We start from the raw sequence: 27,133 nt of genomic DNA, 5'->3' as shown, positions 1-27,133 counted from the left end.
TTCATGTTTAAATCAACCTTCAATTATTTCACCCTACCTGTTCCTTTGAAAGTGGAAGTTAGGCGCATTAGATGAGATCCCTTCTGAGAAAGGCACGTGGGACAAAGAAGCAGACACAATCAAAGATGACCCCAGAAGAAAACTGCATAAAGCCAATTTCCAAAGTCAATCAGAATTATCACCTGAGTGTGTCTTTATTTGCCAATATACACATCATATTTGTCAGAACATTATCACATTGGTTAATTTAAATTTCTCTAAGTAGAAGATTCATGACATCAACAAAGACTGTGAGAAATGGAGAGGGAATTGGGGAAACTTAGGAAATTTGGAAACAGAGCCAAGAAGTATGTTAGGGAGAGGATTAGTTAGCTTGCCAAAATTATTGGTTTTCTTTTAATGCTGACAGGAGTTCAAACAGTTGTCCAAGCGTTAGTATCTCCTAAACAGTGAAGTCTACTACATTTGTTTAAGATCTAATTAACTCCAAAGGAAAGTGACAACAACCAGTTTTAAAGGTAATTTTTCCTTTTTTTCAAATACTTTCCAACAATTAAGTTCACATGCAAAAAGCTGATTCCACATACAGAAAGTAGTTTGAATTAACCAAAGAATATCCATTCCAGTCCCAAAACTGACAAAAACACGTTTCACAGAGTAATCAATACAAATAGAGAGAGCAAACAAAATAGAAAAACACAGCTGCAAAGCTTCAGGTACGTAAAATGATTATTTTAATGTTGTGACAGATCCATACTTTGAAAATATACTATAGCATGTTTTCATCAAACTAATATGGAATTAAAGTTACCTGTGCTGTACAGGTAAATACAACTACAAATAGCTGGTGGCAGTTTGCCTCTCCCCAAAATAAGAATAGTAATGGAATGCATATGCTGAAAGACCAGCTTTTTATTATTATTTTTTTAAACAGAAAGACAGCTGACAACACTAACTAATCTGATACACTGGAAACCCTCAAGATTAATATATGTTAGCATAAAATGATAAAAGTAGGGTGTTGGGGTGGGTTTTTTTTGCTAGTTAATAACAAAGGAAACAAAACAAGATGTAACTGACATCACACAATTGGAGATGCTGTAGGTACAATGTGACACATAATTATAAATCCCTCTGGGGATTTACAATTTGACACCCAATATGCAGATCTGTACATTCATTGCCAGAACTCTGTCTTCACCTGCTGTGGACTGAAACGCCATGAAAGGTATGTCTTCATCTGGATTATAATGACAGTTTCAAATGAAGTCTTAAGAATTTAATAAGCCACGTAAACAGTTGAAAACAGTCATTCACTCTTTCTTACTGTCAAAACATAAAAATAAATAAATAAATAAATAAATAAATAAATAGAGAATTTTAATTACTGCTTATTCAAATTAAAAGCACAGCAAAACAGAAGAGAAGCTCAAGAAATTCTAAAAGAGGGAAAATTCAGTCACGGGCATTGCTTTATAGGCTCCAAGATTCTGTACAGAAATGAAAGCATGAAAACAAAATCAGCAAATTCAAGAAAGAAAATGAGCAGTGATGTTTCACGTCTAAAAAGTTCCGCCAAAATGCTTTTTATAAATGCATATAATTAGGAGCAGTGTTGGTAACATGACTTTAATATGCCCATTTTCGATGATCTTTGATTGACATATAAAAATAATTCTCTGATTTCTAAACAGGACTTGCAAATATAACCTATTCCCTTTAAAACTGTGCTTAGTGTCTTAAAATGTTTAAGGCTATACATGCACTGAATTTTAAGGAATTTCAAGTTGAAACATTAGTTGAAAACCATGTTATATTCCATAAATTATACAATGAAGAGGATACTAGTAGGAAATGTATGTATAATGCAGCATGAGTCTGTTTCCGTAAGACCAGCATATGCTAGACAGTTATCATATACTATCAGGGCTTCAGACACAAAAGCTGAATCTGTTCTCAAAGTTGCACACTTCAGATATATGTATAAAATGAGTAAAATAAGCTAATTTGACAGCACTGATTTATATTTTTGATGTGATTTTGATTAAAATACACAAAGAAATATAAATCAAACACATTGCTACCGACACAATAATGCACGACCAGTCAGAAAAGAGGTATCTTGAATTCTCAGCTGCGAGTCACATTTACAGAAGCCTATTTTATATTTGTTCAAAGAGATCCGTTATGTCATTTCTGTCTTTAAGTAACAGCAAGTCCAAACAATATTTGTCCGAAGAATTCGAAACAGACTTGGTTCTTTGGTTAACACCATGTGACTTAGATCAGACACACGAATCAGATAGGAATAAACAGTCGTGTGAGGAGGTTTCTTGGAGAGGCAGGATGAGGAAGGGAAGGGGAAAGCTAAAAACTCAAAGAAATGCATTGTGTCAAACCGAACTGCCATTTGAAACCTCCTGTACTAGGAATCACCGGGTTAAGACATCTTCTGATTTGCAGTGACATTGCTTACACGTGATAACATTAGTTTCTCTACATATTGGTCTTGTACAAAAGAAACAAGGCACCGAGTGCATCGGTGGCATACAGGCAGTATAAAAGTAAGCAAGAAAATGCTACATACCGTATATTTCATACACTTATTAAAAATGCGGTGAATGTGTGCTATCTCTATGCAATAAAATGCTTCACAAACCCAATTCCTTATATCCCAATGAGAGGATGAATTAAAATGTGAAACACATTTTAATAATCTTGCTGATAACAGCACAATTCAATATTCGTATTCACTACCATCAGTTATTAGCTTATAGTCACCAGAAAACAAGTTCAAAATTACTGAAGATCAAGGGAACTATAATCTATAACTACACTTTTGGGACAGAGCCAGCAGCCTTTACTCATGACAGATGTCCCACTAAGAATGGAGAGGAGGCTCAGTTTTACCACTCTTCTTCGCGTTAATTGTACCTTTCCCTGAGTCACTTCAGGGAAATGGATGGAACTGCTTATGGGGAAAGGTTCTGCCCAACACGAAGAAAGTGCAGTTAAACCAAGACCCGAGTAAAAGGCAGTAGGTTCAGGCCCTTAGTCATTATATTAGCACTTTAGATTGTGTAACAGTGATATAGCTTGCTCATAGAGCATTTAATTTTACAATGTTAAATCATCTTATAGAAAAATAGGTAAGAAAGCTCTGTAAGAAAGTATATATACTATATAAGGAGAAATCTCTCCTTAAAAAAAGCAAAGAAAGGGAAAATTGAATAAAAGGTTTCACTAATTACACTTTGTCATGAAAATCACATTAAAAACTGTTATCATAAACAAAACAGTACGGAGCACTAATGAACCTTGTGGTTTACTGGAAAGGACAGCAAACTAGCTGTATAGTAAAAAAGATCATTGCTCTATTTCCTTTTTTTTTTTTGTAAATATTCCCTAATACATTCAACCGCTTAGAAATTTTCTTAAAATGTCATAATAAGCCATTTGCAAAATTCACCATCAAAATTTGTTCAAAGCCCTGCTCCTTGCTTGCACTATGGCCTAGAAATTACCTTACATCTTAAAGCTATGATAATGCTTCTAGTTAATTCTGAAAATTCACTCAGAGTCATGCTTTGGAAATGAAACAAAAGTTATAAAGCAATCCACTTTAAACCCTAGGCATGCAGTGACTGTCCACAGGATTTGCAAAACACAGAAAAAGAATTAACTCGATAAAAAGGGCAAGACTCCTGTCCTCAGATATAAGACAAAAAGGATGACATTAATTACATCCCTGAATGTCCATGAGGTATTCCTTCAGTGGTATGGTAGTACTGCTTCTGCTCTCCTGAGTAGGCTCCTCAGAGACAGGCAGCTTTTGGAGGCTTTGTACCAGCTCAACCAGTAAATGCTTCCAAGGAAGTGAATGAACGCTTCTTGCTATTAGGCTAGCCTTGCCCATTTTCTGGACATAGTTGTTTCCTGGTCTTCATTCCTAAAGGAGCAATACTACCCACTTTCCTAACTCCTGGCACATTCCTCCCCATACAGATCTTATTCTCTATTATATCAGCAAAACCCTGTGCAGCAAAACCTGGCCCAGCACGTATCAGACCAATTTATTAATTCAGTCACACCACGTCAAATACAAACTAAGCTTGCTACCGTTAATCTAATCGTGCCTTATGCAGGTAGGCATAATATAAACAGATACATTGGGTGCATAAGATTTCTGCATAGTCTGCAGAAAGGAAGAAACCCTGCTTGCAATTAAGGAGGGGCAGTGGTAAGTTCTTAAGGCTAAACTAATCCACATCACTGTAGGCCAGTTTGTACTCACCTTGCACATAAACACTTATTTACCCTTCTTATGTCTATAAAATACGCTAGGTTAGCAGCTGAGGGGCTCCCACACAGAGCAGCACGTGCAGCATCAGATGTATGAGCTCCCACAAAGCACACACCACCATTTCTCTGAGTAGGGCCCTCCAAGGACCGCAAGGCTCCTCGAGTGGAAGTGGAGTCACTACAGCTACCTCAGTGTGAGGCCCTCTCTCGTTTTAGCGCCCTCACTCTCAGACGACGTCGCTTTGTCAGGAATTCTTTCACTGACAAGCGAATGCTCCTATGACTTCCCCTTCAAAAACTACCACCAGAACAAAGTAGTCTGAAACCCAGCTGTGAAGCACTACAAAATCCAGCAGCTGAGTTAAACAGAACAAAAATACAGAGCATTCTTGACAGCTTGTTCTAACAATAACTTTGCTGAATATTCCAGTTAAAGCAATCAAGATGTTTGACGATTGCTTTAACATTTTTAATGTTCAAGCATTTCCACAAGCTGAGGAACAGAAGAAACAAAAATAAGAGATAATGATTAAATAACTAAGTATCCTGATATTTTTATTTTTTTTTAAACGTCCATTCACAGTTGGAATCACATTTGATCATGTTGCAGGTGCCCCGCTGTACCACTGCCCTACTCTACTGATCCCATTACACATAAAACCTCCAGGGTCAGGTCCCCCACTCCTGTTGATGCCCATGGGTTCCTCTTATTAACGTTAATGGGAGGTATGCATGCACATCGGTGGGAGAGTTAAATAAATGGTGAACTTTTACTGAGAATTCAGCTCAAGGAGGAAGTCAGTCTGCCTTGCAGCTGGACAAGCCATAATATTAAAACCTGCTTTAGACAAGACAGCCATTTTTCCTCCAGAAAAGTGTGATGAATAAGAGCTTAATACAACTCTTGGTTAAATGAAAGGGCAATGTGTTGGCAGTTTCACATTGAAATGGTCAGGCCAAGAGGCTTCCCCTCAAACATCATTCTCTGATTTTACCACAGCCTTTTTGTTAGAATTTATACGTGTAAGAGCGATCTGTATTCAATTCATACATGAATTGAATTCATCACACCTTGCCTAACTTCTGCCTTTACACTCAGACTCGCTGCTTGGTCACTGCGTAGCTGTCCCCTAAGTCCTGAGCATGGGAAGCACCACAGGGACCAAGCTTTGAATCCTACCAGTGCCACCCTCCTGAGCAGGGAGCAGAAGCGTGGCTCTGCTTACTCCACGCTTCCACATATGTGGGAGACAGCAATGTCCTACACAGACTGCGGGCCCTCTCATAGTCCTGCACAGTGATTTCATACTTGTCTGTACAGATCGCAACCTTGCCCATACCACATACTGAAAGGAATTAACCACCTTTCCTCATAGCTATAATACCTTAAGATGACTTTACCTTTGAGAACACCTATGTGAAATATTCTAAACATTAAAGCAAATAGATTACATGCAGAAAGAATGAAATATTTTCCAGAATAGAATCTGTAAGAACTTCACTGTTCTACAATTATTTAAGGCTACACTGTCAGAAAACTAATTCAAGAATTGTAATCTCTACATGGTGTATTGGCACACAGAAAAGTAATTAGATAATTTGATAAACTCTTCCAAGTACTAATTGTACTTTTGAACAAAAATAAGCAACAAAAAACTATGAAGAATGCACCGACAAGTCTGAGGAAAATATAACTGTCTCTTTCTAATTTGCTTCAAACACTTTGTTCTTTAGAAATTCTGTTCCATGCTTGAGACTTCAGTTAATGCACCAAAATGCACTATATGCTTAAGCCCCTATGGGGGCTTCTGCATCTAAGGCAGATTTCAGATAGGAAAGTATCGGTTCGCATAAAGCAGTAAGAAGAATATAATGACAAACAATGCATAAGAATGGGATCTACAAAGAAAGAACAACATGACAGCTACTGATACTGTAACTAATTCATAAAAATCCCAGGGTGAATCCAATTATTGGTGTGACTGGTTTTGCATGGAAAATCCATATTCTACTGCCTGAAAATTAAACATTCATTTCCATTCTTTACACATTCAGTTTCCAGCCTTTGTACAGAATAAATCCAAATAAAGCAAACCCTCTTCTGCGAAGCACAAACTGGACCTTACTACTGTGGGAAAAGTCGCATAATCTAGAAAGACATTCTTCTTCCCAAATGTGCCCGACACAGATTATTTTAAATCTCTGCTATGACTAAATTAAGGTTTCAGTGTCTTCGAAATCTGAATAATTAGATGTAAAACTGAAGCAATGCAACCCACAAACATAAACCCAAATCATGACACTTAGTTTAGTTTGGATTCTGTAAGAGGTTACTTGCTGCACCTTCCAAACTCACTTCTTCAATGGCAATGTTAAATATACCCTCCACTGGAATTAACTTCCTCAGTTCCTACTGTTAAAAACTGTAAATTATTTTAAATCAAAATCTGTACAAAGAGACAACCATTAAGAGATAAGTTTCAGCTTTAGGAAAGAGCATTCAAACATCCACAAACAGAATGAGTAAAAACACTTCCACGTCCATTGAAAAGTTGCTTTTGATCAGCTTCTAAGACAGTTTCTATTATAGGAAAGCTATAAGGATTGGGAAAATCTGAGAATTTTCCTTATGCATATAAAATTAATGTTGATTATTATTATTATTATTATTAAATTCTACACTCAACATTACGTTTTACAAACCGAGCAACAAAAAGGATTAAAAGAGACAACTTGTAGCACTGCAAGATCATTCCTGGTTAAAGAGTTTTTGGATTATTTGTATTTAATAAATAAAGCTTCTGTAAATGAAGCAGCAATGTAATAACAGATTAAAAATCAGGCCTGTTAATCTTTAAATCTGAAAACCTGGCTCTGCAAATAAACCCTTCAGAAGGCACCAAATAAAATAAGAAGTGGAATTACAGTAGTCTTTAAAAAGGCCCTAGTGAACTTGTTAAGTACTATGAGAATTTGAGAACCACATGAAATTTCTTTAGTATAGTATAGTCACTGTCTCCAATCTCACTGTACTTGACCGTGTACCCTAAAGCCAGGATTGTTCAAAGGTATTATAAAGAAATCTGAGAGGAAAAAAAAAATGTCCTAATGAGAATGTTCTAGGCTACCACTAATTCTCTTAATAGTATCCAAAACTTCTGTCTTCTACCCACCAAGTGCTAAAAAACAGTAAGACATCACCATCATTTATAAGGAAAACAAATTTGCTTGCTTTCCATACAGCAATAATTAAAATTTTAAATGAAACATCACTACAGGCAAAGAGAGTATTTGAATTGGGAAGCGTTTAAAAAAATAACGTTTACTCAATAATCCACAGTTTCAGTAATCTGACTTGGATTCAGCAGTCGGACAGTTAGTGTGATTCCAGTTAAAATATTTGGGACAAATCGGAATCTCAGAAGCACAGATATTTCCCTAATTTCAGTGGAAGCCAGAAGTGTTCATTTGATAGTAAACTTTTCTTGTGATACTGTGGCTCCTTTTGTTGTTTGAAAGCTGCTGTTCCCAACCTGAATATAAGCAAAGAAAATTTCTATGTTGGGTGTGAATATTAATTCTTTTGCTGGCCAATCACTGAAAAAAAAAAACCAAAAACGAAAACAAAGAACTCACTAATGTTGTCTTCTCCAAGAAGAAAGTTAAAAAATTCTGGTCTGACCTGTACTTCCAACAAATGGCATACAGTAATCCCTAACACAGCTCAGAAAAGACTCAAACGAATGTCTATTCTAACAGAAGTCACAATATTTCTCATTCATTCTGAGCAGTTCAACTGCTTCCACTTCCTTCAGTCTTTCAACCTAACTTCCAACTGCTGACATTTTAAAGAAATACATATCAAATTTTTTTTAACGAAAAAATATTTTAGTAAAATCGTGCTCTATGAGCTTCCTACATTGGAATACACGAATACAGGAGGTGCTTTCAACAGAAAGTTACATAGTTTTACAGTACAACCTGTCTAAGGAGATTTGGAAGGGACCAAACTAATGATCTGGTCTCTTTGGATTAGGCAAAAGTACAGGCAAAGGGAAAACCCCAATTTATGCCATATAGAGAGCTCGTTCCTGTCACAGACTGAAGAAACATTTATTTTATGTCAAAGTTCACCTGATGCCCAAATGCTAGTATTTTTCAAACCAACTGGATATCAAAAATGAAAACTTAATTGTACTAAGCTCCTGGAAAGAAACTCAGTGTTAAACAACAGTATATTCATATATGCCATATTACTAAATGTTCTTCTCCACTGGTGGTCTTGGTTTTTATGGTGGTGTTTTTCATTGCTGTTGACTTTTTTTCTTCACAGATCATCAACTTTTTCTCATAGTGCAAATTATTGACCCTTAATCTGAATGCAGGCAGGTCAGAAGCTACAGTGTAAGAGCACTACAAAAAGTACACAAGAAGGAGCGTACGTCAATTTGGAGAACCTTACATAAAATATTACTGAATTGAAAAACACAAAATAAACTCAAACGAATACAGCATCAGGTGGCTGGGGGAGGGACTGCTAACATGTTTGCATATAGCAAGGCTCCTCTAACACCAAGGAAGTGCCTGATACTAAACGACGATTATATATTAAATCTCGCCATTTTGCATGTTGTGCACTCTTTAAGATGGAATGTTGATCTCAATTTTCATTTTCCATTTCCACAACAAATCTGTTGACTGTGACCAGAAATAGTGATCATCTTGAAAGACAAAACTCCCTTAGAACCACAACTGCACTTTGTACCGTCCATTAAGATTCTAGTAAAGTATGCCATCTACATACTTGCTGTCCTTTAGATTCTTTCATCTCAGTCCAGTGATTAAGTTCATCTTCTCCTGAGCTGTTAAGACCTAAGGAAATCCACCCTATCATCTCTTTTCGTTTCATGCTGCGCTTATTATATACAGACAATATGAGGGTCACATCTGAAAGCTGAAACAGTGCAACTTGGAAAACGAAGGTTTCTTTGTATACTGGATTTGGCTGTCCTCGGCGGATTGAAGTTTTGCATTTGGACATCTCTTGCCCCATGGAGTTCAGCAGTGTTAACTTAACGTATGTATCTAAAAAATAAACCATAGTTTAGAATATTAGAAGTCTTGGAACAAACGTTTTTGATAATGAGATATTTACAAGATTCTCAAGGATATGGTGTATACCAGGCTGATTGAACACAGATTAGATTAGACACATGAAAAAGATGACAATTAAGCAAAATAGTACAAACACAATAACAAAGTAATTAACTTCAGTACTATGTAAATGGGTTAAATTAAAGGTATACCTCATGATCCTTCTTCCCATCAAGCCCCTTATTTGTTCCAAACAAACTTAAATTAACACTTAGCAAGCTCCAACTAGCCACAACACTGTAAAGCATACCACTGAATTTTCAGAGAATAAGAATGAGGTAGAATAAAGACAATGAAGAGAAAAAAAAAAGTTGATATGCAGTGATGATATCAAAACAGCCAGGATGAAATGCTTAAGAATAATCTCTGCATGGATGTGGTTCTCATTTTGGGCTTTATTTTATTCGTTTTAAAGACCAAAACATAGCAAAGTGCATTCAAAAGTGAAAGTTTACAAAATAGAAAGAAAATTAATTTCTAGATTCATGAAGGAATACACCTATTATACCTTTAGAGAAATCATTTTTACACAATTCAATATGGTTGTTTAAAATGCTCTTAGCAAGTACGTTTAGGAAGCTGATGCAAGTAAACGTGGCTAGCCTACACAGAATGTTAGTATTTGGGTATAAATACTTATTTTTAAAGCTCTATTTTCATTTGACTAGAAGCATCAAACCATGCTCCTGCAGAAAGTTGTGCATTTATGAAGTCATAACTATAACTTATTTTAAGAAACATGCCACTATTAAATAATCTGTGTTGTTTTTTTGTTTTATTTTTTTCATTCTTTATTCCTGCCATGAATAATAGTGAATAATATTATTAAAAGATTCAAGTTTCTGTAAAAAGAAACACTGCGTAATTTCACTTTGCAGGTACACTGAAATCCCATCATCCATAATCAGAGATAAATGCAACTTGTGCATTAAAGAGTGCCACAAATAATAAACATATACTGTTATAAACCAATAAAGTAGGCAGCTGTGGATAGCTTTACTGCTGGCAAGTTTTCTTTTGCATGAAAAAGACAACACCCAATTAGTGTCTACAGGAACTCACCTCGGATTATATAAACCTGTCCACCTATCAAGTGTTTTAGACAACAGAACAGTCCATCTGACAACAGGGGGTGGAAAGCAGTAAAAGAAATAATGACCAGATGTCAATAGCTGGGTGAGAGAGGATCAAAGGTTAAAGTTTAAGAGGAAACACTATTCACTGGAGTGGAAGAACACAAAACCTTAGCAGCATAGATCAGGAAAAGGATTGAACAAAAGGATTGTTGGGTAAAATTTCATGAAATGACAATTTTGTGCAGTTTTTGTGTAATCTTTACAAATTACACTGCTTATATAATGGGTTATCTTAGCGCTTACAGCTACTGGGTTCTAAAGCACACTGAGCACAGAAAGAATCATGCAGACGATCAGGTTACAGAAGACTGGGTTAAAATCGCTGTATCCATTTTATCAACCCTTATGCTTTTTCATGCAAACTCCAGCATATTAAGAAAAACTGCACATGGTGGTTATACTTATACATTAAAAGCAATAAAATGAAAAATCACTGACCTGAAAACTAAGCTTCTTGTGCCCTTAGGTATTAGTTACAGCTACATGATTTTAACACTATTTCTTGCGTAGAAGGAGTTGGGCACAAGAATGACTAATCTGAAGTCTACCCAAAGGTGAGGGATGCTTACATCCAAAATTCATGTATGAGTCTCTCTATTTAAATGTAAAGATCTCAGTTGTTAAAATTCATATATTTATGGATCTTGTGTGTGTGCAAATACACATGCATGCATATAACGTGCAAAAACTTTTCAACAAAATGTTAAGAGATACTAAGAAGCATCCTTCTTTTCTCAGACAAAATATTAACTGTCACAAAAAGAAAACAAGACAGACTCTATCATCAACTTTGACTGCTTGCAGGATTTAGCTTATTTGCTTGTATAAGTTCCTAAATGAGTTACTAAATAAAATTTAAAATATGCAGCAGAGGAGCATAGACTACCAAGAAGCAGAAACGAAGAACTCAATTCTATTTGCTGCAGAAGCATTTCACAAAAATTGCATAGGTTCGTGATCCCTATGATACGGAAGGATCGCTTGTGAGAAATAAAAATTGCTACCCTTTCTATTGGAGTTTCTCAAGACCTGAACGAAAACTGACCTGTGCATGCACTTTGTAACACTAGTAAAGATTTTGGAGCACTGACTGTTCAAACAACAAATGTGGTCAGAGCATTTCACTATCAACCTCGTGGGCCTTAGTTTTCATTTTATGGAAGTGATGGCACAGAGAAAGGCTGTCATATGGTCACAATACACTTGGCAGGGAGTTAGAAAATGGCAATAGCATGCATCTGGGTCCAGGAATTTACAAGAAGTTCTTCTTGCTTGGTGGGGGTGCACAAAACAACCAACAGAAGAAATTTGGATTCCACAATATTGTGTGCACTGTCTTACCAGACCTAGAAGGTGCATTACTTTCCATCTTTCTAGAAAGAAAACTCTAAACCCACATATGTGTAAGCAGAAGTGGACTATTATTAGTATGAATATCAAAACTTTCTCCTGTCCTTCAGAAAGTATGACAGAAGGTAACACACAAGAGCAGTTATTTGGAAACTTTTGTCATCAGGAAACCTACTCTCCAAAAAGAAGACAGAACATGCTACTACAGAGTTGTGTGTCATGTTCTATGATGCTTTCTTGCATTCAAAGTAAAACTTTTGACCCCGGTGTTGTACGCAACTGTTAGCACAAGAGCACAGTTTGGGAATTAACTTACAGGGGAATAAACATACCTGTCATCAAACCAAGTATGGACTTCCTGTACCCAACTAATTCACATATTCTAAATGTTCAGAAAAACTTGACTTTCCCTAGAGATTCCAGTGTCCTTGGCTCTTCTTGGCTTTCCTCATCTATTTCTATGCTTTGTCTCCAAATAGGTGACTCCAGGGCAGCTACCTAATTATATAAAAGTATTTGAAATTCTTCTTTGGCCTTCCTTCTCCGGCCATATTAATGAATTCTGGCTCCATCAGTGCAAAAAGTATACAGAAAGCAGAGCAGAGTGTAGCTGAGCCAAACGTAATTAATGAATGGAATAAAACATGGGTCAAGAAAGAAAGAGAACATCAGTCTCAAGTTGTTTGGCTTACTTCCTAAAATCTGAAGGCAATGTGAGATGTGAAATCACTTACAAAACATCGGAAGCCTACTGGGTAATCTAGTAGTATCATACAAATCTGGGGATTAGAAACAGAAAGATAGACTAAAACCTGAGCCTCCAAGACTAAACCAAGAGGAACAGGTAGGTGTGTCTGGCTACAACAGATATAAATCAGACTCATCATTTAAAGAACAAGGAAAAAAAAGTTCATTACTAAAATTTCTCAATCTTTATCAAAGAATTAGAGACAGTAAAAATATTCTGTGTGTGACATTCCATCTGGCTGAAATTTAAAAGTTTATTTCAGACAAACGTATTTCTGAACAAATGCTTGAACACACAGTTCAAGTCCTCGATGATTATAAATCTTCCTTCTGCACAGTATATATGCCAAAGGTCTCCATTTGTTTCTATGCTGTCTTCACTGACATTCCTAAATTAAATATATTGCTACCACGTATACACAGGCACATAAGCAATTAAAGACTGCAGTAACAAACCCTCTAGGAACAGCGGTAACTGTTCACAGTGTTTAGATTAATATTTGCTGGCATGTACTTTCTCTTTAAACACTAACTTTTTATTCTTGGCCCATGATGTGACGCATTAGTAATTTAGCAATTAATCATTATGATAAAGGTAATTTATTACTCAGTCATCATGAAAAATTAAAGCAGTCTTGTCAACTTTCAATTAATATTTTGAATTTCAGATTTTTGCTATTTCCCAACTGACTAGAAATATAAAACATGAAACAGATTAGTTGATGATTGCTCTATTTCATTTTGATTGGGTAAGACTAAATGATAGGATTGAAGTCCTTACTACCAAGATCCCCACCAGTACAGAAGCATTAGAATGAAAAAAGATTTTCACTCACTGGGTGGTCTGTTTGCTGCCAAGTTTTTGAAGTGGCTGCCTTTTATCACTTCTGCTGATAATCTTCCAGTTGTAGCATTATAAAGGAGGCCAATGAGGATTTCTGGAGCTGAGCCATGCACCAGAGACTGACAAGAGGAGGTACTTTCACTGCAGGACACTTCTGTCATGCTCATTTGAGAGTCACAACCCTATAAAAGAAAAGAAAAAGTTCTATGCATTCTATTCAAGTATGTTATTGGGAAGTTAATTTTTAAATAACACACTGAAAACTAGAAAAGCAACTTAATGACAATAACAAATTCCATTCAGTCACCCAATAAGAAATGTAATTCCTAAATATATACTTGGTTCACACATGCTAGAGGTAACAAAGACTAAAGTAGCCCAGAATTAAAATAAGTCTTAATTTTGTGTTTCCGTTGCTTCATCATTCAGGAAAAATAATTAAAGAAGATGAAAAGCAGTCTTCACGGTCCCTATTTACTTCAATTGGTAAGATAAGACTTGTAACATAATTTGTTAGCATCCTGGAGAACATTAAACCTTGGATCCTTTACTTTCCAAGAATGGAAAGCACTAGCAGAACTTTGAAGATAATAAAATGCAGGAGATTCTTATTCATCTTTTGTAAAGGTTATTCTCTAGACTGAGAATTTGTGACTAGTAAAATAACAGAACACATGCAAATAGAAAAATGCACTCTCTCTAGAATAAATTAGCTTACAAGAAATTTAATTGATTCATGGTTACAGAATTCTTATAGAACCTTTATCTTGGGTGGGACAGGAAGAATGCCATCATAAAAGTTAGCAAGTGATGCATTAATTTCCACCATGCAAGCTTCCAAAAAATTCAGATCTCTCACACATTCTCTTGCCTTTGATTGGAGCTTCTAATACTCACTTTTATCCTTTTAATCCCCTCATTCCTGGCATTAAAAAAAAAGTAAAAAAAATACACTTTTGCTACACTGCCATGTTAATCATATCACAGCCATTTCTACTTTAATTTCCTGCTTTCATGCATAGGCATGTAGAGTTGTACCTATTAAAACAAGAAACTGGACAATATCTAGCCAATGGCATGGCAATTTGCTTGGCAGCCAAGAACTTTGAATCATTAGCACGTCCCTTTATGACTCTCTAAAAAATACGTAAATTGGATCCACAGATTTTTCAAATATGGCTTGACTCATTTGGGAATCTGACAGCACTCTTTCAAGGAGTCATGATGATTTTGTGAAGCTGATTATTCCTGATTCCAAATGTCTCTATCATTTCCAGCAACAGCTGACATGAGCATGAGATCAGTACTAAAACCTAAATTGCACAAATCCTCATCAAGATAAAAGTTAGCTTTAAAAGCAAGTAACTTAATTTGACATATAAAGCCCAAATGCATTACAGAATCTCAAATTATAGAAGAAATGGTACCTACAAAAAGAAGCGATCAGCCTACAAGATCCTTCATACTGACATTTGAACTACTTCTCAACAAAACGTTTCCAAGAAGTTTGACAGAACCTTCCAGTAGCAATCAATTTCCTCATTAGGAAACATTCACTGGTGCTAACAAATGTGTTCTTAAAACTAAAGAAGGACATCAAGAAAATTCTCTGACTTCATCCCCCAAACTGCGAACTCTGATTTTAAATCTTCGGTTCTTTCTCCAGAAGTTCTTTACTCAATTCCAAGAACAAATTTCAAGTGGGTTACAAATTGTAAATGAATTACTGAAAATGAATTACAAGTATGCATTGATTCCCTTGTTCTTGGCACTCTCAAAACAGGAATCTTTTGATTCTGAACTTCAACAGGAAAGTACAAAGTGGAAAGTTTAAAAGAAAAATGACTTGATTCAGCAGTCAGACTATGTACCGCACATACATTTGAAAACCTCAGCCTGTCACAACTGCAGATCTTACTTAAGTTTTCTAGCCTTTCAAAAATTTAACATGTTATCCCTATGGTGCTTAGTCATATTATTTTGTTGAGCCAGGAATTTAAACACAGCCAGCCTGATACTGTTCAAAGCATTGGTCTCTAATTTGATTGTGGTCATGCTGTAAGTCCACAAAAAAAAGTCTACAAGAGAAAGAAGGTGCGGCTATATTTTGTCAGTTTTCTTCTGAAAGAAAACAAAGATCCTACATGGAAATGAAAGAAGAAGAAACAGGAACTGGGGAAGGTAGATTCAGTAGAGACCATCAGGACTTAGATCAACAACTGTAGATTTTTAATTGCATGACAAAGTTAAAATCAGGGATACTGAGTATCATTAGATGTCTTCTCAAAAGTATTTTCTCCAGTACAGAGTTTGTTGTTCAGACTGTAGAATCTCTTCAGCATTTTAAGCAAGGCATTCTGAGATACTCACAGGTGTTGGTAAATAACCTGACTTCGTGACAAGTCCATAAGCCGCCCCAGGATTTAAAATACAACAGGCACTTCTCCAAGTTCAATCTAACTGTTTGTTTTTCCTGGTTACATGGTCAAAATTCGAGAAGAATGCTAACTCATCAAAAAAAGAGCAAGGAAAGAAATTGCATTTTTACCTGCTAAGAATATAAGCTTCATGATCACATGCCAAATTGTGAAACATTAACACTGAAGTTGCTAATTAGCACAACACGAATAGAAACTTAGCTACAACAAAGCTTTCATCTCGTGTCATTACAGTGCTACCAGAGTGCTTTTCATCTCCATATAGATCTGCATTCAATCCTTCTGTAAACGTATGTATAGGTCGCTTTGATAATGTAGTTTCACTGTGGGAAATGTAATATTTAGACCCAAGGTTTCCATTTATTTGAAATAATCTGTCTACATAAGTTTATTTTTATAACTCTTCACTTTCTTCCTCTATAAACACTGCATATAGTTTAATATACTGACTAAGTTTAATATAACGACTAAGATTTCATAACAGCAAAAAGCCTTTTAAGGTCAGTGACGTACCAGAATAGGCTAGGAAGGAATGTAATTTAACTGCAGATTTTGAAGAACCTAGATGAACTGTCAAGGTAAGATGGTCTTGCCACAGTACAAGAAGCTGAACTGGATGGTATTTTGAGGTTCTCTCCAGGACATAAATCTAAAACTCTAACCTATTTCTCTCAATTCAGCCATAGCAAAAATATTTTATTAAGAGCAAACATTAGAAACAAACAAATCAAAAAAACCAACCAAACAAACAAAAAAACCCACAACTTTAGATAAAGTCTCTTCCAAAAAATTAGTTCAAAGGTTTGTCTTACTATAGTGAATTAAAAATTTTCAGCTTTTCAATTTTATATCACGGAGCTTTGCCCAAAGGACTTAAACTTTCTGCATATACACCACAGGACAGTACTTTATCACAAAGCTAGGCTGATTTTATTTGACCAATTCGTACAAGAATCACTGTTTTTCACTGTATTATAGAAGTAATACGCATATTCTACAAAAACTTAATTACTCCAAAATACTGTCCCTGATGACTTTTTTTTTCATACCTAGAGAAGAAACATCACTCTTTAATAAATACATAATAAAAACATTTCCATTAAACAGTATTTGTATTTCACGTGCTGTACAAAAGTCAGCAATCAAAAAGAAGACACATTTTCCCTTGGTGCCAATAGAAGAGAACACATACAATGTATGATGTCAGACCTGAACCCCTAAGGTATATTTTCTAATAATCTTTTTGCTACTCACTGACAACATACAGAACCTTGTATTTGCAACGACAATATATGTAAATGGATTTGTCTTTCTTCACTATAATTCCATTTACTATTACTTTTGTATACTGCTAAATTTTGCTCTTCAGCCAAATGAAGTTAATCATGAGGAACAATGTGGCCATACTCAGACAACAGTGAAAAGTGAATTCCCCTCATTGCATAGGTTAAAATCATGCCTCTGTAGGCTTGCAAAACAAGAACATCTGATTCTCTTGGCTTTTCAAAATATACACAGGAAAGATGAAACCTTGCTGACAATCCTTCAGCAACAAAAATCTGATTCACAGCATGTTACTTGTCAAAATGTCTCTCTCAAATTTTAAATGTTAATGTTATACCACTAATCTCTTAAAGAACTTTGTTGCACGTTACTTTCTTCTACTTCTATGGCAATACAACTGAGAGGTTAGGGAAAGAAATTTGAATCCTGTTAAGCAAAAGGAAGAACTGAATCCAGGCCTCCAACATCAGCCCAGTGCTGAACCCCAAAGTTACTGTTCCATTTTGGGGTAAAAGCTCTCTGAGGAGGTGACAAGAATGCCCAAGCACCACACAGGCTGCAGACCAGCTCTCAGCCTGTAGCCCATCCACTACCTCTGCTTGGAGAGCCAGACAGAAGAAGAGAAAGCCAAACCCAGAGGCTCCACGTGCTCCATTAGCATCTTAAGCACTAGATACTTTATAAAAACATGTTTCAAAGCTAAAATACTTTTCAAAATGTACTGGGCTCATTCCTGGGAAAAAGAACAGAAACCACCTGAAGAGCTTAGCTCTGAAAACAGAGGTATGTAAAACAATCAGGTATGCCAAAGAAGTGAGCTTTATAATTTTGGATTCTGGTATCCAAAACCCACTCACATACTCTACTGGATGCTTCGTTGCCTCTGTGGCAATGTCAGCCTCGGTTCCTCATCACTTGCGTGGCAGTGATTCTATTTCCCCTAGCTCATGGAAGAACTGTGAGGACTGATGTATTTAAAAACACAAAATCCTTAAAAATATGAAAGATGTAACAAAACAGTTCCTTAGATGAAATGACTGGTACCCTTTCAGTATACCAAACTTGCAGGAAGTATCAAGTTTTTGCTTTTATGGGTAGAACTTAGAAGTTGCACGACAGTTATAACAATCTCATATATATTTGAAATAATAAGATTATTGATAGTAATATCAATAATAAGATTTAGAAAAAAAAGTCACTGCAAAAAAAGCAATTAAATGAATAAGGTTTCTTTTTTTTGTTGTTGTTTCTTTCTGTCCTATATTCCACTGTCATTTTGAAGCTTTGTCAATTTTAAAAACTACAATTTTAAATGCTTGTCAATCTCTGTAGGTTACAGTAAAAATATTTATTTATTTAAAGAAAACCAATACTTTTGAAATCAAAGTTACCTATCTTCACAATATATTAGGGAAGAAATTCCAATTTCTGTTGTAGCTGCCAGTCCTATTAGTCAAACTAAGAAAACACATAGGTTATTAGTCCTTTGCTTTAAACTAATAACCTGAACTTAGAAACATTGATACATGGTTTTATTCACCTCACCTAAGATTAAGTCTTAGGAAAGCATTGTTATTTAAGACACATAGGTGTTTTGCTGTTGTTGTTTTGTTTTATGTAATTTATTTATCTATTTATGATTTACTATTAAAACTTGAAGCGGATTCCACTTAGGTAGAATGTGCATTTTTTACTCATGTACTTACACTTTATAGTATTAATATCTTTCAATCTATATCATAAATGTGACAAAAAATATTCTGACAATATTCCCAGGAAAAAAAACACACCTTTTTGGGGGTAGAATGGTATTCTTTAAATGTTAGCAGCATATCCTATTCACAAATTCCAACTTAAAAAAAATCAGCAAATAAATTCATTCAACATTAATGGTATTCTTCACATTAAATGTGATTTTTTTAAATTATTAAAACTTATTAATGTAATTAAAAGGCAGATTATCTGAAGTGATAAAATTCACATTTCTTGTCAAAAGCTTCTGCTCTGCCTTGTTTTTGTAACTCTTGAGAAAACACTTAAGGATGCATAATTTTACAAAACAAGTTGTTTTGTCATAAATGAAGCACTCACAAACGTAGATCATATGAAAAATATAGTCCTTTCAATCACTACAGACGAGAGACTGAAACCTTACAAATTCCATGCACAGCTTTAATTTACCACATAAACTACAATGTTACAGAGTATAGATGCATGATGATAACATACTAATTTCACCTTTGTATATTTTCTACTAAGACAAATATAATTTTGAAATGTGGTTTGTTTTCAAACTTTAGGATACTATGAATAATAATGGTAAAATTAGGATGACAAAATAAAATTTATATCTTCTTTATAATGGCAAAACAGAATTCCACTTTCCTGTAATATTTTTAACAAGTTCACAGTGACATTTCTGGTGCTTTTTTATTTCATAAGAATTAGTGTTTTTTATCTGAAAGTCCTCTAAACGATCAACTCTGCAGAACAGAACATTAATTATCTACAGATAAGGAAGCATTTTAGGTTTTCTATAAATTCCACTTGTTTGCATTTTAAATTACACTTTTGGTTTCCTTGCCATACTGTGAAAGTGAACGTAGTTGCTACACAGACCGAATACGCCTGAAATTTGCACAGCAAACCCTAGCAGCAGCGGAAGGAATTTGAAATGAATGTACAATGGAATTTACTGCATTTACAGAAGTGTTTTGTCTTTACATTGCAGAAAAGTCTACTCGCTGCTTATATAGCCATATGTGAGGGAGAGAAACTGAACTCTGTTTTCTTAGGTAAAAGACACTCAACACAAAGAAACACTGAAGCACTAAAAGCTGCTGGATGTTTGTACTAGCAGTTCAGGTAAGAATACCTTACATAAAATGCAGACATTTCACCTGCACTCCTGATAAAGCTATGCTAACAGCTCCTGCCCAGACTCACTTCCACATCTCCTCTACTCCCTGCCAAACGTGACCACGGAGATGTTATTGTGGGACAGAGTCCAAGACCAGACTATGTAATTACCAGTACTCTATCCAGACAGAGATACATTTACAGATCCAAAGCTACTTTCAGAGCACCCAGGCTCATTACCCAGCTCTCAGATCTGCCTCCTTACTACCTGTTTCTCTGAAAATCCTCCAAGCACCTTAGTCTTGTAAGATATTCCATAGAATATGCTCAGTGGGGAAAGCAATGGCAAGTAGTTTGATTTTTCCCTTTTCTCTCTTGATCACACTCTTTCAAATTGGGAAGGGAGAAAAAGATTCAGTGATCAAACAGTACGCATAATTTATGAAAAGTCAATCTATGGACCGGTATTTGATTGAACAAAAAGTCATGCAATTATTTTTCACAATAAGCAAATCCATAACATAAAAGGCATGTTTATGATGCATTTGTCAATTAAATTATTTCCTTTTAATAGTTCACCTGGCTCTAATTAAGCCTGCTAGTGGTACCTCTTTTGATTTATTCAGGTCATGTTTAATCCCACGATGTGATGATCACTAGGTGTTTGCAGTTGGAATGGATCTGCTTTAGTTCTTAGAGCTCTCATACAGACTACAAAGAAGGGCAAGAAGTGGAAACAAGCTGGGTTCTCTGGGGGCCAGCTGACAGCTAACTGAGCACAAAAGACAGAGACTGTAAAGTGAAAGATGCAGCTCAAGGGCAGACAACGAGGGCCATCCTGACAAGAGGCTAACACGCTGGGACAAAAAGGATCCCTTGCAAAAGACACCCTATGAAGATAAATGTTTATCTGATGCTGAATACAGGCAGCTTCAATACACCAAAAAAGTGATTATCTAGAAATACTCAAGTCTGAAATGAAGGACGCTAATGTAGGACGCTTACGTTATACTGCAAAGCCCAGGAGAAGAAGAATCAATCAGTAAGTAAACTCAAAAGTAACATTAAAAGTCCCACAAACGTTTAAATTATACATTTGCAGACTAGGTAATTTCACCTGTTTGTGCAATATATCTGATGAGGGTTTCCCCCAGTGGAAACAAATTGGAGGAAAACAGTGTAGATGCTCTTGCTGAAGGGTGCTCAAAGCTGCAAATGGTAACTGTTTCTTTTTCCTTTTTTTTTTTTCCCTTGAAAGACAGTAACAAAAGTGAGTAGAGTGTATAGGCATACAGACAAACAAGAAAGAATTCAAATCATGAGAAAACAAAATAGTTAGGAAAGTTAGTATCTAAGGGAAAGGAAGTTCTGGATTCAAAGCTGGAAGAACTGCTCAAGGAGGACTTAAACAGCAGCTTGAAGTCTTCAGAAGTGAGAATTTCATGCCAGTGACAACCTTGTTAATGTTGACTTATAAACTCCTTCTCAAAAGCTACTTCTGTGAAATTTACAATACGTTTTTGCAGCCTGACTATTTTGCTTACCGCCCTTTGAAACTGTTCCCTGGGTTGGTAAATCATATTTATGCCACTGAGAATCTCACAGATACTTGGTCATATTCACATTTTTTTCTAGCTTTATGTATTGATTTATTCTAGATGTATTCTACCTTTATATAGATAAAAAAAGTGATCAAAACTAGACATACCATATCAGACAATGTTTGTCAATGGCAGACTGGCCTTCTGAGAAGATACGAATTTTGCGTAAGTGGTTTACTTTGATTTAATATAGAAGTTGTTCATGGCCTGCTGTCGTTTGCCTGGGACATTTTAGAAACTCAAAATCACCTTCATAACACTCAAAAATAGCAATGCCGTGTCTGAAATGTAGTTATTTGCTGATATACAGAAATATCAAAGATTGTGGGGATCAAACTGAGTAAAGTTTTTTTCAAGGAACTTGATAATTAAAAGCCAAAGTATACAAGTTTTTAATTGCTATTTTATTCAGGGCACATATATTAAGATAGAAACACAAGGAGCAATCTTATTTTTTTATTTTTTATTTTTTTTCCTCTGGCCACACGACCAATTTAGGATTTTGACATACAAATGAAATTCAAAGAATTCTCCAAGTATCCTTCTTATTTTCAGGGTCATGGTAACAAACGAAAGTTATTCTGTATGGGACTCAAATGGTCTCACAATCTCAATGCCTAATCAAGTGCTTCTTGGTTGAATAGACTAATTTATATGTCACAATTTGCCACAATACACCATTAGGTGTATTTACAGAAAAATCAGGAAAAGCAAACAGCACGGAGTTTAAAAGCTAATCAATTTTTAACCGTGACCACTGAACTCATTTAGTGGCAGGTCCTTGTAATCCGGTCAGATTCCATTTGAGTTCTTGAAACTTGCATCTGTTGGTGCACTGCAGACAATTGTTTCTCAGAGCACGGCTGCCAGTCTTTGGGTTTTCCCCTATACCCAGAAGACCTGAGGAGAGGAAGCCATGGGCTAATGCTTATGTTCTCAGCTGACAGGAGCAGTGCTGGGGAGCACCAGGTACACCGGCTGAGGCAACCATGGCACTGAGAAGGAAATGGCTGCTGCCTGCAGGGTCCTCCCATAGGATACTGCCTTGAAATGCTGAACAACCAGGCAAACGCAGGGAGGCCACTTCGTTTACCAAATCAAGTTCTCCTGTAGCCACAGCAACACGATCCCCACTTCCCAATCTCCTAATTTCCTTCAAAGAAAGTGCTAGAGCCATCTTTTTTGTTGTTAAAGGACTAATTCTGATCTTCCATGTTTTACTCCACTAACTCAAATGAATTCAGCCAGCTATTCCCCTGATAAGAATGTGTTTGGTATTTAAAGATAATTGCCCCTTACTTTGATAGACAGAATTTTTACAAGCTAAGTGAAAGCATTTATGCACCATCACATAGGAACCAAGTCATTTTGGTAGAATTCGAGTTAAATAAAATCCTATGAACAAAATTTTCTATTTGAATCCTTTTGCCTAGACAAGTCTAAACCATCTTTTTCTTAGCTGATTTAAAGTATCGTAATTGTAGCTACTGTTTCATAAAATACATGTATACATGCAAACTTCAGTATTTAGTCTTCCAAATAAAATCCTGAATAGATCATACTATAAGCATATAGCAGTAACGTCATCAGGAGGCCTAAAATGCTACGATTTGCACAAAACCTGACAGCTCAACTCTAGGGGGGCCAAGAATTTCCAAAAAATAAATGCTATTCTGAAAACCTTTTTCCTGAGTTTATGAACTGATAACAACCATGAGAAGGCATACTAAAGATATGCCACACAAAGGGTAACATGAAATGAATACTATAAGCACAACACATAAACAAGTGCATATTAGGTGATTGACACAAATAAGTACATACGAGATAACTAACCATTGTCCTCAAAACTGAGAGCACATTTCTATACATTGCACACAGAAATGTCTTACATTGCACACAGAAATGTCTTACATCACTCAAGAAATGTAATTAAAATATTTCTCTAGTAAGGATATACAAAATAATCCTTTATGCACATATGATTGCATATGCCATCCATGCTTTGCTGTAAGGGTCACATCTGGGAGTTCACTATGTTAGAAGTGGAGAATGCTTTAGAAAGTAAGAAAATTTAATTTAATTTTCCACAGCAAACATCTTGTTATTGGCAATGATGAAAGATTACTAGATTTGCTTAGCAGGAAGAAGTATGTTTGTATCTTCTAAACTCTACTTAGAAAACCAATCAAAAAATATAAAATAATTGTTTGTTTATATTCTACACCAGAAAAGCAAGATGGTGAAGGTGACTATGCTTTTTTCTTTGTTTTTGTTCTTTATATATATATATATATATGTATATATATACACATATATATATATATATAATTTCCAAACAAATTCTCTGAATAAAATGCTTATATGATTTTATTATCATGTACTGGAGGCTGTTGTTCACTGTCAGAAAAACATCTTTGTGTATGAAGAACGAAGAACAACTGAAGACAGGGCCATGGGGACTTCTTGAAGAAAAATAAACAACATTGCAATGGATTCTGAACTCCAAAAGAAGAGAATAAAAATTGTCAAACATTGTATTAGAACTCGAATATCTTTAAGAGCATCAGGTCCTCCTAAACAAATTATACACAGACAAAACAACAGTGTCCATCCCTGCTATTAACTTTTGATGCAATGGCCAATTCTATTGAAACCGAAAGGGACAGGGAGTCTCAGATAACAGTGACATAAACAGTCATATTAGTTCTGTTGCTTCTTGCTCAGTCAAGCATACATGGAAGGCAGCTAGAGGCATTTTACTCAAGATGTGATAAATATGGGGCCTGAGAATATTGTGTGAAGAGGAATTCCCTGGTTACATAGGAGAATTACAGCAACTCATAACAAAGTGGTCTTAGGGAATGTGATGGAAGAGTTGAAACTACAGGGGCAGACATGGGGTAGGATAAATCCAAAGGAAAACATGCCTCGACAATTTAACTGCTCGTGCAAAATTTGGTATGTTCTGAGGAAGAAAGGAGTCTGTTGAGGAGGAAGTAATATATGACAACATACCTAAAGACAAATGGTGGTAAGACTGTGGACAACAGGTACTATGCAAGCATTATTTGAAGCATGGAAAGGTGAGGAATAGGCTGAAATCTTCGTTGAGGAAGATGGTTTGTGAACATATGAATCTGAAGCCACTTGTAGCTTTGAAATCTATTTAAGGAACATACTAGTATTGTGTATTCACCATGTCAGGTACTTGTCCACACTTTAAAAATAAGCAGAGAAAGCTGCAGGAACAGCTCATGGAAGCATACCACTATGTTTCAAAGGCACTGAACTTGCTGGTCCACTTTTACGCAGATTCTGTTATGAACAGTTTTAGTATATAACTGAAAAAATACTAAACTTCACAGCATATGAACTGTTCTTATAAGATTATAAGGCAGATGATTAGCTAATAAAATACATTAATATGCTATCAGAGCAAATAAAACACATTTCTGCAGAAGAGATTAGCATAGATGTTACAATGAGTTAAGAATTCCAGTGACAGAAAGTATATTTAATATATAAAATCCATATAATGAGAATCAGTGGGGAAAAAAAGGGCAATTGTCATGTGTCCAAATATCTTCATAAAAAGCTGTCAAATACAAACATTTCTCAGCAACAAAACGTTCTACAACTGAGCAAAGTATATTTAATTCAGAATTTATGATGTACCCTCATCATGGATTTTATAGTTACAAATATTCCTGAACAGATGGATCTCTCCAAATTGAAACAACACTTACCTTCTCCTGTTCAGAAACTCCTAAATGGCTTATGATTAGAAGGGCATAAAGGTTGTTGTTGGCCTATTCTAGCAAAAGAACAGCTGAGAAGGAATACAACCAATGTGTATAAATGCACCCAGAGGCGAACACCTGAGAACTAATTAAGCTAAGAACAAATGGTTATAAATTGGCCACAAAGAAATTCAGGTTGGAAATGAAACAACCTGATGTTTTCAGATGAAAATTCAATTTATTATTTATTAAAAAAATAAAAAAATAAAAAAAAACAGGACCACTTGGCTGTCTATAATACCCAGGGCTTGAACTCAATGGTCCAGCACGTCCTCCCACTTCCAGTCAGATACTCTAAAAACATGACAAATTTTAACATTCTTGTAAAACAACTATGTTAAATCCTATAATAGAACTGCTCACTGAAAAAGCATGATATAGGTTATAAATAATATAAAAATAGATACTCAGATGTGAATGAATTTCTAAAGGTTTAAAAATTGATTTGCTTATTTGCATAGTTAAATAAAACAACAAACACAACCCATGGATGCTTATTCAAGCTATCAGGACTATGAGGGTTCCTTTCAAGCAATAGGTAAGGCTAACAGAAATCTGCCTAAGCACCATTACAGCAACAATCTCTAGACCATTTCACTTCCTACCAATATTACTTATTTGCATTCCCTTCCTCCCAAAAATAAGGACGAGAGAAGAATGCAGACATGGCAACTTTACAGAAAATGAATAACAATCTTATTATCTTTGACTCCTTTTGGAATTTGCTTCTACTTTCCCTGCCACAAAACCCCCCCAAAATAATAAAGAATAACAACCAAAGTGCATATGGGATGTACCAATCAAAAGCCTGGCCCAATGCACATATGGGATATACCAATCACAAACACTGGCCTCTTTCACTAACTTCGGTATTTTTTTTTCTATTTCCTTTTTTTTTTTTTTTTTTTTTAACCAGACCCTATTGAGAATACACACAAATTTAGCAGTACATTTAGAATATTCAGTGCTTTTTTTCATGGGGCATTTTTTTCCCTAGCTGCTAAACTAGCAGACTTGGCATTTTTAAAGTTCACAGTAGGTAAGTAGGTAACTTCATCCTTGGAACAGACTGATTCATACATCTTAAGGTATCAAAAAAAAAAAAAAAGAAAAGCTGTTTCATCATCAGCTGATGCTCCATCAGATCCACATTTTAGTCTCAGTTTTTACTGATTTTATGTAATTTATTTTTAATCATGAAATACAATTGCATTTTATTTTGAATGCCTTTGTAATACTCATGTTTGATAGAAATGCCATTTTAATTGATACATACACTTTTTTTTTGTAAAATGCAGAACAAATTAACTGCATTTTTCTTCTACCTGAAAAAAATCTTTTACTTTCTTTTCCTTCTCCTCCTCCTTTTTTTTTTTTTGTTAAAAAAAAGGGGGGGGGGTATGGGATTCCCTTGCTAAGTCACATTCTGTTTCTCCAAGAAGTCTATTATTTAAAAAATAGGCATATCTTAAGCAATCAACCCTCCTTGTCTAGGAAGCCCTGATTAGAACATTACAAACATTCTCTTTTTGGACAAAAGCATATTTAAATACTTACAAAAACAAAAAGGAGATACACTGCCCAGACAGTGATGCTATAATCATTAATATGAATC

At 35.4% G+C, this 27,133-nt stretch overlaps 1 protein-coding gene across 7 annotated transcripts in view; it reads right to left on the bottom strand.

Annotated features, from left to right (window-relative positions):
- Positions 1-175: 175 nt before the first annotated feature.
- SYT14 (synaptotagmin 14) overlaps positions 176-27,133 on the bottom strand; it is an 88,465-nt gene continuing 61,507 nt past the window's right edge. For 6 of the 7 annotated variants that reach the window (XM_083829410.1, XM_083829413.1, XM_083829411.1 and 3 more), the window contains 2 exons: positions 13,526-13,715; positions 176-9,387 (listed from right to left, as the gene is read on the bottom strand). In XM_083829410.1, the coding sequence (XP_083685536.1) occupies positions 9,074-9,387; positions 13,526-13,715 (504 nt within the window). In that variant the 3' untranslated portion in view covers positions 176-9,073. The remainder of the gene's footprint in view (positions 9,388-13,525; positions 13,716-27,133) is intronic. The other variant, XM_083829408.1, reaches the window with a different exon arrangement.

The sequence above is a fragment of the Anser anser genome, assembly GCF_964211835.1.
Source record: "Anser anser genome assembly, chromosome: 3".
Taxonomy (NCBI): Eukaryota; Metazoa; Chordata; class Aves; order Anseriformes; family Anatidae; genus Anser; species Anser anser.
Note: the sequence above shows the minus strand (reverse complement) of the source record. Positions and strands in the feature narration are given on the sequence as shown.